The sequence below is a fragment of the Lissotriton vulgaris genome, chromosome 6, assembly GCF_964263255.1.
Source record: "Lissotriton vulgaris chromosome 6, aLisVul1.2, whole genome shotgun sequence".
In the NCBI taxonomy this organism is placed as follows: domain Eukaryota; kingdom Metazoa; phylum Chordata; class Amphibia; order Caudata; family Salamandridae; genus Lissotriton; species Lissotriton vulgaris.
This window is the reverse complement of record NC_141694.1, coordinates 1557027675-1557042762: the sequence shown is the minus strand read 5'-3', so window position 1 is coordinate 1557042762 and position 15088 is coordinate 1557027675. Positions and strand designations below refer to the sequence as shown.

At 48.0% G+C, this 15088-nt stretch overlaps 1 protein-coding gene across 3 annotated transcripts in view; it reads left to right on the top strand.

Moving 5' to 3' along the window:
• Nucleotides 1-15088, top strand: part of KIF16B (kinesin family member 16B) — a 1618961-nt gene that overhangs the window by 1001021 nt on the left and 602852 nt on the right. For all 3 annotated transcript variants that reach the window (XR_015296683.1, XM_086927730.1, XM_086927729.1), the window contains exon 18: nt 12280-12333. Coding sequence is in view for 2 of the 3 variants with exons in the window: in XM_086927730.1 (XP_086783856.1) it covers nt 12280-12333 (54 nt within the window). In the remaining variant the exon portion in view is untranslated. The remainder of the gene's footprint in view (nt 1-12279; nt 12334-15088) is intronic.

Here is a 15088-nt window from a genome sequence, read left to right as displayed (position 1 = left end):
AGCTTCAAACATGTGGCTCGGTCTCTGGGTTCAGGGTGAACCTGCAGAAATTAGCAGACCCTGAACCTCTTGGTTGCTCCTTCGAACAAGCACAGTTCCTTTCGAATGGACTGCACAGGGTGTTCTATATCTGGGCATTTCCCTGGCACAGACCTTGCTCGAGATGGTAATTGTCAATTACACTTTCCTCACTACTTAGTCATAAATACCTAGCGGTATGGAAACGCCTATGCATTTCATGGATTGGCGGGTGGCGGTGGTTAAGATATACGTACTCCCCCCTCATTCTCTATTTATTCCAAACTCTACCTCTACCCCCCACCAATTTGCAAAATTAACTCAAATGTATATGTGGTGGTAAAAAACCCTCCTTCATAAACACCTTATCTACCACTCAAAAGCTGAGGTAGGACTTGCAGTTCCCCAGTTACTTATATGCTATCAGCCTGCCCAGCTGAAGTTCCTGGTGGAGTGGAATAGACTGCTCTCGAAGGAAACACTGGGCCTTTATGGACCAGGCAGTGGCAGGCACACAGATATGGAGGGAGGGGTGGGTCCCTTGTCGACAGAGAGCGTGGGCTCTATACTCCTCGAGGGTGACAAATGCGGTCTTTAACCACATCCCTGCGGTACGATTTACCGCCGGGTGCTAAGCCCTAATGGAAACGGGCGTGGTCATGACGGAACGGTTCTGTCATGAGCACAGCTCAACCGATACTCATGAACCGTTCCGTCATGAGCATCGAAGGGGTTAAGATATGGGATGCTGTTGCAATCAAGTCTGGCTTGACCATCCTCCTCTCCTGAATGACTCCCCTCTTCTCCGAGCTGGACTTTCTGCCCAGAATGTCTCCGGGGAGGGGGGGTCGTAGGTGGATTGACGGGAGTTTAAACGCATCAATCAATCAATGCATTTGTAGAGCGCACTACTCACCCGTGAGGGTCTCAAGGGGCTAAGGGGCGGGAGGTGCTGCTACTGCTCGAACAGCCAGGTCTTGAGAAGTCTTCTGAAGGTCAGCAGGTCCTGGGTCTGTCGTAGGTGGATGGGGAGGGTATTCCATGTCTTGGCGGCCAGGTGGGAGAATGATCTGCCGCCGGTGGATGCGTGGAACGGTGGCGAGGGCGAGGTCAGCAGAGCGAAGCTGGCGGTTCGGTGTGTAGAAGGTGAGTCGTTTGTTGAGGTATGCTGGTCCGGCGTTGTGGAGAGCTTTGTGAGCATGGGTGAGGAGCTTAAAGGTGATCCTCTTGTTGACCTGGAGCCAGTGCAGGTCTCCCAGGTGGGCAGTGATGTGGCTGGGGATGTCGAGGATGAGGCGTCCGGAGATGTTCTTTATACGTAGAAGCCTTTTCTGGAGTTTGGTCGTGGTTCCCGCACAGAGGGCATTGCCGTAGTCCAGTCTGCTGCTGACAAGGGCCTGGGTGATCGTCTGCTGGTTACGATGGGTATCCTTCTGTAGATCTTGCAAAGCATGTTGAAGCAGGAGGAAGAGACGGCGTTGACTTGCTGGGTCATAGATAGTGATGAGTCCAGGATGAAACCCAGGTTGCGAGTGTGGTCGGTGGGTGTCAGTGCAGCTCCCAGTGCGGCCGGCCACCAGAAGTCGTCCCAGCATGAGGGAGTGGAGCTGAGGATGAGGACCTCCGTCTTGTCTGAGTTCAGTTTCAGGCGACTGTTCTTCATCCATTCGGCGACGGCCTTCATTCCTTCGTGGAGGTTGCTTTTGGCGGTGGCGGGGTCCTTGGTGAGGCAGAGGATCAGCTGGGTGTTGTTGGCGTATGAAACGATGTTGAGGTTGTGCGATTGGACGATGTTGGCGAGTGATGCCATGTAGACGTTAAAAAGAGTTGGGCTGAGGGATGATCCTTGGGTTACACTGCAGGTGATTTTCGTGGCTTCAGATCTGAATGGAGGGAGGCGGATCCTCTGGGTTCTGCCGGTGAGGAAGGAGGTGATCAAGTCCAGGGTTTTGACGCAGATCCCCGTGTCGTTGAGGCGTGTGCGCATGGAGTGGTGGCAGGCAGTGTCCAAGGCGGCCGAGAGTTCCAGGAGGATGAGGGCCATGGTTTCGCTGTTGTCCAGCAGGGTCCTGATATCATTGGTGGTGGCGATGAGGGCGGTTTTGGTGTTGTGGTTGCTGCGGAATCCGACTGGGACGAGTCCAGGGTGTTGTTTTCCTCGAGAAAGTAGGTCAGTTGCCTATTGACAATCTTCTCGATGACTTTTGCCAGGAACGGGAGCAGGGAGATTGGCCGGAAATTCTTGAGGTCCTTTGGGTCTGCCTTGGGTTTCTTGAGTAGGGCGTTGATCTCGGCGTGTTTCCTGCTCCTGGGGAAGGTGGCGGTCTCGAATGAGCTGTTAAGGATCTTCAGGAGTTGGGGTGCGATGAAGGAACTTGCTTTGTTGAAGATGTGGTGGGGGCAGTGGTCAGATGGCGAGCCGAAGCAGACGGTGTTCACGATTTTTTTATGGTGTCGTCGTCATTGATGTGGTTTCAGGAGAGCAGGAGGTCGGTGTGGCTGAAGGGGGGGCGGTGGTTTGAGGGTGTTTGCGGCTGTCGGGCGGGTCTGCATGTTGAAGCTGTTGTGGCTGTCTGTAAGCTTGCGGTGAAAGAAGTTGACTAGGGAATCGCAGAGGTCTTGCGACGGTGGGATGCCATTGGAGCTGGGGTTGGCGCGTTCCTTCACGACGTTGAAGAGCTCTTTGCTGTTGTGCACATTGTTTTTGATGCGTTCCTTGAAGGAGGTCCTTTTGGCGGTTCGAATGATTTGGTGGTGCTTGCGGCTGGCACTGTTGTCCGGTGTCTGTTTGTGGTGCCACTTCTCAAGTCTCAAGTGTGGAGTGCAAAAAAACGATGCATTTGGGCCCAGATCTTTGGACTGGGGTGAATGTGTGACATTGATCCACATTCGGTCCATCACCTGTTTTGTTTGCATATTCCGCCATAAGTGCGCTGGGGATGCTCAGACGTGGGTCCCAGGCACTCCACACCACTGGAGTCAAGCTAGCCGGGCTGATGAGAGGTGTTACCTCGAAACCGGTCTGGTCCTCGGATGCTTGATTCCGTTCTGGGAAGGACATGGCTTTTGTAGTTTGGACTGGACTGTTCCCATGGGGCACAGGGTCAGAGCTGATTTGCATATCGCCATTGTCTAACCCAGGGTGGTGTGGAGTGCAAAAAAACGATGGATTTGGGCCCAGATCTTTGGACTGGGGTGAATGTGTGACATTGATCCACATTCGGTCCATCACCTGTTTTGTTTGCAACTTCTCAAGTCTACGGCAGGTCTGCTTGGATGCCTGGAGGTCAGAGGTCAGTGGTGAACCAGCTGGCCTTCAGTCGGTGCATCTGTTTGAGGGTTTCTTGATAGGGGCAAGAGTGTTGGCGCAGTCAATCCATTGCCCAAGGTTGCGGGCGGCTGTGTCGGTGGGCTTGGTAGGTGCGTCTCGGGTGAGGGTGGTGATTAGCTGGTCTTCGGTGACCTTGTTCCAGCTGCGGTGGGGGATTCGTTGAGGTTGGTTGTGTGTGGTGTGTTTCTCGAAGGAGAAGTGGATACAGCGGTGGTCGGGTCAGTGGAGTTCGGTGGTGTGGCTGAAGGCGACGTGGATGCTGCCTGAAAAGATGGGGTCGAGCATGTGTCCACCGGAGTGGGTGGGTGTTCTGACTAGCTGTTTGACTCCAAGGTTGGCAAGGTTTTTTAACATGGTGGTTGAATTGCCGTAGATGGCGTTCTCGAGGTGGAAGTTTAGGTCTCTGAGGAGGATGTAGTCTGTGGATGCCAGGGCGTGCGAGCTGACGATGTCTGTGATGGAGTCGCTGAACTGTGGCCGTGGGGGGTCTGTGGACGAGGGTACTCTGAGGGTGGTGTTGAGAGCAATATGAATCTGGAAGTGTAGGTGCTCGGCTGTGCTGAGGGTGTATTCGGTGCTAGTCGAGATTCTGAGGGTATTCCTGTGGACAATGGCAATTCCTCCTCATGGTCTGTTTGTGCGGTCCCTGCGTGTGATCTTGTAGCCGTCCGGGATGGTTATGGCGATGTCGGGTGCTGATGAGGGGTTAATCCAGGTCTCCGTCAGGAAGGCAACATCCTGGGAGACTGAGTCGAGTAGGTCTCAGAGTTTGACGGTGTGCTTGTGGACGGAGCGGGTGTTGAGTAGAATGCATCTGAGAGGGTTGCGATCTTCCCTGGTGGGCATGGGCTATTTGTGTGCTCTCGAGAGACTTATCCCTTTCGACCAACTCAAAACTGATTACTCCCTGACCGATGCAGACCAAGTCATGTACCTGCAAATGCACTGGGTAATTGGGCCTGAGATAGAACATGGCGCAGGGTGACTGATGACTCCATTTGAGAACTGGCTGTTCCTCAAGACATACGACAAGCATTTAATATCTGTGCTCCATGCACTATTCGAGAAGAGTGAACTGCAGTCCTGGTCCCTGAGCCAACGGAGGTGGGAGGCTGAGATGGGCCAGCCCCTTTATGCCAAAGATTTTGGCGACATATATTACTTGGTGCTCCACACAGCCCACTCAATGGCTGGCACTGATTCATCTTAGAAAATTGCTTCCTATTTGCACTATGCCCCTATGAGGCTCTGTGGGTGGAGAACTTGCTGCTCTGGAGACTGTTGGAGGGGCTGCAGCAGCAGCAGGACTTTACTCCATCTTTTATGGCATTGTCCCAAGCTCACTAGATACAGGGATCAGGTCTTGGACGACATTGAAAAAGCTTTTAATACCACCATCCCATGATTTCTGGCAAACACTCTCTGAGGGCTACCGAATCCTCTGCTCTCCATTAAGGGGAGAAAAATGTCTCTTAATTGAATGCATCTCACCTGCTTTTCAGAAATATGGGCCCTGTTTATTCACGTTTTTTTTCACTAAATTTATGGAATTACCATGCCTGTCTTATCTCCGGCTCATTTGCCTGACCGCACAAATGCATCCCCCTGCAGTCCAGTCGCTCTGTAGTAGTTGCCCCGAGCTTTAGGTGTCTTCTAGTCTTTATAAGGTTGGAAGGATGGGTGGGGGGGGGGGTGTTCTTGTTATTACTTTTTTTTACAAAATTCAGCCTAGGTCATGCTCCGATGTTAGGGTTGTAGGCAGTACATATGTATTGAAGTAAGAACACGGCCGGACCTGAGGGGTTGTAGACGAAATGCTGTGTCATGAGGTGTTGGGCTTTACCAATAAACAGATTTGATCCTAATGGCACCAGCCAGTCAGAGGAGCGGTGTGGGAGTACACCATGCAAGTTAAAGGGATGCTGAGACTGACGATCTAGTGAATGGATTGGAGGGAGAAGGGTTCGATGGACGTAGAAGTGAAATGGATGAATTACTGCAACAAAAGGGTCTAACAGCAAGCTAGTGCTGCTGCCGACCACAGACATGTTTCTGCCCTCCTGCTGGTGAACTGTGCTCAGGCAGGGGAAGGCAGAACAATAGGTTTTCTTCCACAGGGAGGTGTGACCACCTCCCAGACAGGATTACTATATTATGCTGGGGTGGGGGCGCTTGCTAGCATCACCATACTGCTTTGAAGGGCACATTTGGTGCCCTCCTACCATACTCCAGTTTGAGCCAGTTCAGGGAGCCCTTGGCTACTGCTCTGTTGCGAAACTGGAGAAAGGGCAAGGTAGTATCGCCCCCTCTGTCCAGCCGCTCCTCTGGGTACTTAAGGGCTTACATGTGGGTAGCTCTTCGGATTCGTTGTGGAACAAGATTGTAACCCGAAACCACTTTTAACTTTGACCGTCTGATCACTTGGACTTCGCTGGACTTCGCCTGGCAACGAGACTGGATCAAGGAAGACTCCTGCTGCTTCTGATCCTGCTGGTTCAGCAAGCCGCCTTTGTCATCCGTGCTTCATCCAGGTTCCTCTCCAGGCCTGTGGGCATCAGAGACACCCTAAGGAATCTCCCTTCGAGTGAAGGAGACACTCCCCTCTATCTGCAGTCACCACAACAATGCTGTCCAGTCTGCTGCACTTGACGTCCCTCGTGCTCCGAAAGGCTTAGCAACACAGGTGGTGGTTCTGCAAGTCCCTCGATGCCTGACCTGTCCTTTCAGGCAATTTGAGGCCAGTGTCCCTTGTTGGAACCGCTTGAACAGAACCCCTGTGCACCACTTCAACTTGCTGTTGCCAAAGCTTATTGGCTTCATCATTCGGAGCTCTTTGGGATGCAAAAAGCTCCAGCTTCCAGCATGTCTTACAAGATCTTCGTCCTCACTGCATCCTCTGCACTGTGGGCCTGCGTCTTCGGTGAGATGCTCGAGGTCCTCTTGTAACTCCTGAGCCTCTGGCATGTGGGTCCTCTTGAGGTTCTTCTTTGACTTCAGTGGGCTCCTCTGCTTGCTCAGGCCTGCTCTGACTCTCCTGCATGTGGTGATTCCCTTGGACCTTGCTTGTTTCCACCCTGCACCTTTTTCATCAGTTGATGCTGCCAAGGCTTGTTGGTGCTCCCTCCGGACTCCGACCCCCTGGTTCTTGACTTCCGATGTGGGACAGCTCGTGAACGACTCCTGTTCCTCCACAGTCTTTTCCACAGCTGCAGCATCAAGGTCACTGCTATCACTCCTACATCTTCCGTCCTTGGTCTTCCTTGCCTCCTGGTCACTTCCGAGTGGCATAGACTGTGTCCCCTCTGGTTGCAGGTTCGTCTCTTCAAGAATCCATCCTTGGATTCCACCGGACTCTTCATCTTCTTCGCCAGCTGCATCTTTTCTGAAGTCCTCCATAGTAGTCTACAGCAGTTTCCGACGTCACTTCACACCTATGCACACTGCTTCCTTGGTGTAGGTATTCTAGTGCCTGGGGTATTCACAGGTGGGGTTACTCCCCAACATTCTGACTTCCACTGGGTTATTTCAGGGTCCACTTGGAAGGGTCCTTCTTCTTAAAAAACACAAACACGACTTTCTCATTGACTTGCATTGAGTATGTGGCTGTCTTTCCACTCTGCACACAGCCTCAGTGGGGTTCCTGGGTACGTACCTCGGGTGGTCCCTTGTGCCCCCCCCCCCCCTCTTCGGAGTCTTCTGGGCCAAGTCCCAACTTAGGTCGCAGTTCGCATTCCACTTCTTTAGTATATGGTTTTGTTTCCCCCTGGAGACGATTGTGTATTAGTGCTTACTTACCTTTTTACATTTTAAGTATTATGTTGATATCTCCGGGTAGGAGAAATATACTTAAAACAAGCTGCTAAACACTCATTCTGGACTTAGCCTGAAGGCTACTCTCCACAGGTACCACTTAGAGAGCTTTCTTTGGTTGTCTAGGACCACTAAAATCACCATAAGGGTGGTTTGGATTGGTGCAGGTGCTTCACTTAAATAAGTGTGCACCATATACCAGGCCATCTTCCTACAAGGAGGGAGTAAGGAGGGACTCCTAAACAAATTCACCAAAGAAAAAGAAGCATTTCCAAAAGACAGTCGGGGAGCCAATTAAGAACATGGGCGGAACTTAGATCCCATATTCTGGATACAGTATGTCTTAAAGAGACAGTGCATGTGCTGCCTAGGCAAGACCTAAAAAATAACTGAAACCAATTGACAACATTAGAAACCAATGTAGAATTCTGTGGAATGACTTGGATCAATTGAAGTTGTCTCTATAGCAGCTTAGTAGATATTAAGCAACTGGATATGATTGAAACCATTTGTAACTGGTTAACTGGTTAACTGAAACAGTCACATGGAAAGGTGTGCAAGGCAATCCACCTGATTCCAGAAATTATGTAAACTGTAATACATGCTTTTTGAGCAGTATTCAGAACTTTGATTTAAATGTAGGCTTAGATTTCTCTTGGTGCTCAAATCTTGAAGCCAGCCATTGCAAAACGATGGAATTCTACCAGTACTCAGGTTGTCGGGCATGGTCTGATTACCTTAGATACATCGTCAGAAAACTTGGGCTACGATTAGATCTTGAAAACAGCTGAAATCTATTTGCTATGGCAAAGTCATGATTTTGATTTGGGACCTGTAAGGAAATGCCTCTTTTGGTATGGTCACCCCCAATTTATCTGACTGATGCTGCTGGTTTTTCGATTCTTAGACCCACATGCATCAAGCATTTTTGGAGTCGCAAACGGTGCGATTCCTTAAAATCGGCCGTTTGCGATTCCAAAAATGCTTTTTGAGATGCATCAAGCCATTTTAGATCTCACAACATTTTTGCGATTTCTAAAATTGCGATTGCTTTTAAGAAATCGCAAATTTGTGATTTCTTAAAAGCAATGGATGATTAGTTTTAAAATTGCGAATTCGCAATTAGGGTGTCAAATTTACCGAGTGGTTGAACCACTCGGTAAATTTGCAAAAAGTGTTAAAAACGCAGCAAAAGCATTTTTTAAACATTCATGTTACGGACACACATGTCCTTAGGACATGTGTGTGTGCAACATGATGCGAAAACAAGATTTCATGGGTGCAGGGGGGGTTCATTTGAACCCCCCTCACCACCCTTGAAATGCAATCAGGATTTGCGATTTTCAAATTGCGAATTCGCAATTCCCATTCATTCCTATGGGCCTTTTGGCCCATAGGAATGAATGGGAATTGCGAATTCGCAATTTGAAAATCGCATTTTTTATGCGATTCGGTAAAAATAGCGATTTCTACCGAATTGCATAAAAAATGAAAAAAACAATCATGCATAGGCTTTTGCGATTTCTAAATTGCGAATCGCTATTTATCGCAATTTAGAAATCGCAAAAGCCGATATTGATGCATGTGGGCCACAGAGTATACTGAGGCCTGCTGATCAGACCCTAAAGTGTATGTTGTATTGGCTTTACCCAATTGGAAATGTCTAATTTACATGTAAGGCCATATATATGGTACCCTGGTACAGAGAGCATGTAAGTTAGAGGAATACCCCAGGACTTGTAGCACTAGTTGTGCCACCCTGGAAGTCCTCCAAGTAAAACGAGCACCCCCCACCCACAGTATACCACTGCAGACTGGCAGAGCAGTCATAAACTGCTAGCCTGACTTTGTGATTAAAAGAAATGGCAAATCCCCTACTTGCCCTGTACATCTATGTAAGTCACCCCTGTGGCAGGCCTACAGAGTCCTAAGGGAGGGTGCAACATATGACACGGGCAAGACATGTCGTTTACATGTCCTGACAGTAAACATGCAAAAACACAGTTTTTATCTTGGAAGGTCTTGGTGGCCAAATTAGCTAGTACAGGATTACACGCTTACTCCCCAGCTGTGCTAACTCCTGATCGGTGCAAACCAAAGTGTACACTTCAAGGTATTAAACAACTCATTGCATTAAGCCCAACTTGTATCTCAAGTCGAAATTAATGTAATTTGTTGCAGTGTGCTGCTTTCACAAAGGTGCCACTTTGTGGCTTTTAAAACTCCCGTGCCTACTCTGGCACACATGGAGCCTGTTCCACAAGACTGCTTTCTGCTCTCCTGGAGAGACGTGCCAACAACTGTCAAGAAGGAGAACAATGAGTGATTGCAGATCAGTGAGGTGTTACCTCCCTCCTGCGGGAAGCCACTTAGGGGTTAACCCCAAACGCCAGCCTTTATAGGGGAAGCCGTCTTTGAAGGGCAGATGTCACACTAGGGAGGAGGGCTGCCCCATTGTTTATGCCGACAGACTGGCATGGGAAGCAGAGAGAGGGAACCAGTTAACAAACTCTTGTTCCCAGACCTGTTTAGCCCTGAAGTAGCCACACCCCGGCGGTGGGCTAGGAAGGTCTGAACACCAGGATAGGGGTCCTGCCATCTTGCGAGTGGGCAGATTGGTGCATCTTCGGATAGCCAGATGCCACTCGCCACAGGAAGTGGTCATCAGATGGAAGGAAATCTAGTAGACTTTTGGCTACTAACCGCATCCAGCCCTGAGGGCATTTTCCGAGCATAAGATTGGCTCCCCTGGCCCCCAAACCTCAGATCTCAACCAACTTTGAAGAAGGGCCGAAGGAGCACTGCCCTGTTGTACTAAAGGACCTACAAAGAGAGTAGAGAAGAGCGGGACTCTGCCTGCTGTGTCCTGCTAAAGTAGAAGCTATCTCCAGAGCCCAGCCAAGACAAGAGAACTTCAAGGGCCAGCCAAGTGGTCTTCTGTTCGCAGCAGCTGAAGAAGCCTGCTTGGGAAAGTTGGTAGCCCAAAGTCTTAAAGCCACTACCACAGCTGCCATGCAGTACCAAAGACTGTGACCCAACACATGGAGTTGCCCCCGAGTTTGTGAAGCCCTGGATGCCGTTGGGGAGTTGCTGGGACCATCAGAAGGCGAGTTATCGACCCAGGAAGGATTGGCCTGTGACTATGACGAGCTACTTGTAGTCCAGTGGTGACTGAACTTTGGCCAGAACCGAGGACTTTGTGGGACATCGATCCTGCATCCAGGACCCCCCTCATCTTCGTGGATCGAGGAATCCCGCAAGGCCCCCGTCAATCGTGCCGCATCTACAGCATCCTTAGGAGCATCTTAAGCATCCTTCATCCCTTGAATCAGGCCCACTCCATAGGAATCCATTACAACGTTGCTAAAGTGCCTGGAACTGCTGGAGGACCGCTTCTCCTGTGGCGGTAACTGTTTCAAAGGGCCTTGGTGGTTGCCTTGACTAGCTGCCTGCTGGAGTTAGTCCCCCCCAGTACTTCAAACTGACCACATTGACACAACCTAAGTTTTTCTTAAAAACTTTGTGTCCAATTTGTTGAATTTGCCAAGGTAGTTTCGTGGTTGAGGGAAAGTACTTTTAATTATTATTAGTTGTAAAATCAATATCTCTGGAACTCTCCAGTAGATCTTCTTCGTTTTGTTAGAAAAATAGTCTATTTTTATAAATTAATGTTGAATTTCTTGAGCCTTGTGTTGATTTCTTTTTCAGTTGTTTTGATGTTGTTTAAATTCTTTACACTTGTTCCACTGTGTAATCCTTGCTGCTCAGTGCCACAGCTACCCAGAGTTGAGCTAAAAGGTTTGACAGACGAAACCAACAAGTCCTAAAGGGGCTGATAAGTATATTACAAGGTGAGGTTGCATAACCACCCCTTATAATACACCGTTTCCTCACAGGACCAATAATGAAGCACACCACTTTTTCTTAATGGGAAAATCCATAATTCACAAAATCAGCCTTTCCGTGTGCGGAAACCAAGTGGAAACGCCTACCAACTTTCACTTTTCCCATTTAATTTAGAACAAAAGTGTGAAAAAGAGATGCAGTTGAAAGGACGGGTGTCACCCAGGTAAAACGTTTTGGAAATGCATGCAAAGTAAAACATTTGTAGGATTTACCAAACTTTTTCAGGTGGTTTTCTTCCCTAGAAACACTAGTTAATAAAGAATAACACGTTGGAGCAAGTTTTCCAGGGTAGTAAAAGGAATGTCTCAGTCCCACATTTTGTAGTGTTGTGGGGGGAAGAATTTGCTCCACAGATAGATTTATTTTCCCTTTGGAGAAGGAACGGGTGCGGAGAGGGGGAAAAGATACATTTCCAGTCGGATTTTCCATGGCAGAAAATAAACCTGGCGTGGGGTTCGCGTTTCCATGCGAGTTAAGAGTTTGACTGGAAAATAAAGATTTTGTAAAAGAGTACGAAATTGGCGAACCTCTGCAGCCCAGCATAGACTTTTTTGGTACTCTTCTAAAAGGACGATTTTCTATTTAAATTTGGCTCTTTCTGTCAGGAAGATATTGTTGCAATGATAAAAATCCTTAGTGTTTGTTCATTGTCTATTTTTTATATCGTTACTTTTCAAACACTCATTGCCCCTATGTACGTGCCGTTTCTTACCCGGACATCTCAGTGTCTGATCGTGCATAAAACCTGGGTGCACCAATGGGAAGGTTGTGCAAGTTATGAAAATGCTGAATTTTGCCGTGCCTTTGAACTCATGTGCTCTGCTTGTTTTTTTAATTTTTCCAATTACGTCCTTTTTCATATTTGATCACAATACTTTATCTCTACCTCCTGCGGCAGTCTTCTCCCTGTAAAAAAAAACAGTCTGACTAAGATAGAGAAACTGAATGTCTATATGTATTCATTGCCGAGACTTGCAGAGACACTTCTAATGGGTAATCTGCTTTGTTAATCCAAGTGTGAAGTGCCAGGGGAATTTTGTCAATTGTTAAAAAGCAAATCTAACTCTGCAAACTCACCTTAACCCAAATTGTTCATGATATTTGCCTAATGTCTTTTTTTGTGCCCTCAAACTTCCTTTGGACTCCTTTTTGCCTCACTCTTGCAGATAAATAATGGACTACTGTTCTATTTTTGTTTTCTTTTATGTTGCTAGACTTGAGTTTGAACGACAGCAGCGAGAAGAACTTGAGAAACTGGAAAAACAAAGGTAAAATACTGTCCATTGTCATGGTATATCGTTTATACTTTCAGACATATGTTTATTTCTTACTGCATTTACTTTTTGCATTAATTAACGTTTTTGCAAAGATGTTAGGAACTGTTACTGCTTTAGAGAGGTATATATTTTTATATATATATAGATATATATATATATATATATATAACAGCATTACTATATTTCACTGAAATATGAAAGAGTGAGATAGCCATATTTACAAAATATGGAAATATCCCTGAATTGTCATTGTTTAAGGAAATCTTGCTGCATACTATTTTTGATTAGTGCACATTCTATTCTCAGAAGCGTTTTTAAATAGATGACATGAAGGCGAGATTTCTGCTGCAGTCTTACCAAGAACATTCTTTAAGACAGACATCTTTTTCCTCCTCTTCACCTTTCCACACCCTCGTTAAAACACCAACAATTGCCCATACACAGTCCTTCATTCGCTTGGATCTCTCCCCACTCATTAAACACATCATACATTTTGAATGGATTTTCAAGAGGCCAGTGTGCCTTACACTTCATACTTAGGCAGGATTTGACTAGCCGCTCTTGCCACTAGTGGAGGGAGTGCCTTCGGTGTAGTGGTGGTCCTGCAGGCTGCTGAGGTCCTTCATTTACAGCAGCCCTCCCTCGAGACCAAAACACACGTCCTTCAGAAATTTTACAGCCTCGACCAGCCACCTCTGCACTTTTCCTCCCTTTTAACCCCTTCCATGCTGATGACGAGCTGGGCTCGTCATGGCGTAGCCTCCTCGCACGCTGATGACGAGCCCAGCTCGTCATGTAAAGTGCGTTTTCGCAAATGCCAGCGTGCGAGCGGAATTCCGCTAGTGCGCATGGTGTTAATGAGGCTTTTACAATACCAGGATGGCCACTTTGTCAAGGCCTTGTGCTTGCCCAATGGTGAAAAGGTAGTGGGCCATGCGTAACAGAACAGCTACTGGCGATCCTGATTTTATTACTGAGCTTCTTACTGCAGAGAGCCTTGTGGGTCAGGCTTCAATGTATAAGGTGAATCCCAATCCATTCCTCACGACTCCTTCAAAAAGGGGTCCAAGAGGATTTGAGGCTTTTGGAAAGTGAACGTTTTCCTCCTCTGGTCTGGTAATTATGGTCGAGTAAGGCGGTCTGACTATTGGTTCGCTACATGTATGCCCTGTGGGACATGGCCAATGGATCTTGCTGTCGGTTCCAGGAAACCTTATGGGCTCTTTTCCTGCAACAGTTTGTGATGGACAGGGACACGGCCACTGCCGATTGCTGTTGGCACCAGTTCTGTGCTTTGCTGATGCAAATGGATGCGCTTCACATGGTTTTCCCGTGATGTATAATCCTCTTTCATTCAATGACTTTTGATGGCCCATTTAGTGAAAAGACAGATTCAGCTTTAGAGTGCTTTCAGCAGAGTAGTCATGCCACGCTCCCTGGGTCTTTTGACCCCTGCTTAGCAGGGTACATACCAACTCAGAAAGTTCCCTTGGCAGGGACTTGCAAGATCCAATATGGCCACAACCTGAATTCCTACAATAGAGGAACAGGTTGAGAAGTGGGGGAAGAGCTGCATAACCATTTAGGGACAGAGGCAACTGCTGATTAATTATCTCCTGCTGTGGTGCACACAAACTCTATGCCTGGCCCCCACTTTGGCATTGGCCAGCCCACTACTCTGTGACCTGCAGTGCAGAGACACTTCGGGAGCCTGATATGAGCAGCACGTGCTCTTAGTGTGGGAGAGCAGGAGACTTGGCGAGTGCAGTCACAGGCAGGGCCCATGCTTAACGGGGCACCCAGTGGGCCGCAGAGATTCATCTTAGAAGGAGACCTCATGGAAAGCGGCTTGAAGCGGAAGAGCTCTCCGGAAGTCGACCTATGTACTGATGACTGAGAAGCAGCAGAGCAGCACCATGCTTGGGAGGGAATGCAAGGATTTGGAGAGCTACGTACCAGGGTACATTACACTCACAACAAAATCCAGACATCCTGAATGCACACAGTTGAATGCTGCCCAGGTATTTTCCCTACATATTAATTACACACCTTGTGGCGACATGCGTCTGAAAGAATAAAACATGAGATTGTCAAAAGTGGTTCTCTTCCCCCTCTCTTAGTCACTATTCACATCCTCTACCCTTGTAATGAAAATTTTTAATACTGAGTCAAACACACAAGAGTCTCCGGAACTATATTTGCAGTACGGTGGGCATAATACAAATACAGTCGGAGACCGGACACAACTTCCTCCGCGAATGAGTCCTGGCATGTAGGCCTGGATGTGCATGATGATCAAGTATATTGATGGGGTGAGAGCAGGGATTTGTCTGACAATGTTTGTGATTCTGGACCCACCTATGAACCTGTACTAAAAACTAACACCTGTTCAGAATGGCCGTTGCTTCGTACCATGTTCTTAATACCGAGCAGTTATAGTCTAAGCAAATACAAATCCAGTAATTGTTTAGCGCACAAATTACCCCCGAAGGTGTATTTCGGTGCTGGGGGGCGTTGGGAAGATTAAGCGAGCTATTGCCCATGATTGCATGGTGCTGGGCAGACCCCTGCCGCCGGAGCCAGGGATCGAACTGTGATCCCCAGCGTCCAGTGTCACACCTCTTGCACTTGCAACAAAGTTCCCTATCTCAAAGCACTATTTTGTCAGCTGCCACTTGTTCTTTGCCTACACGTTTGTCCCAGGGCTATTACTGCATGTCTTTTGAAGCACACCAAACTCATTGAC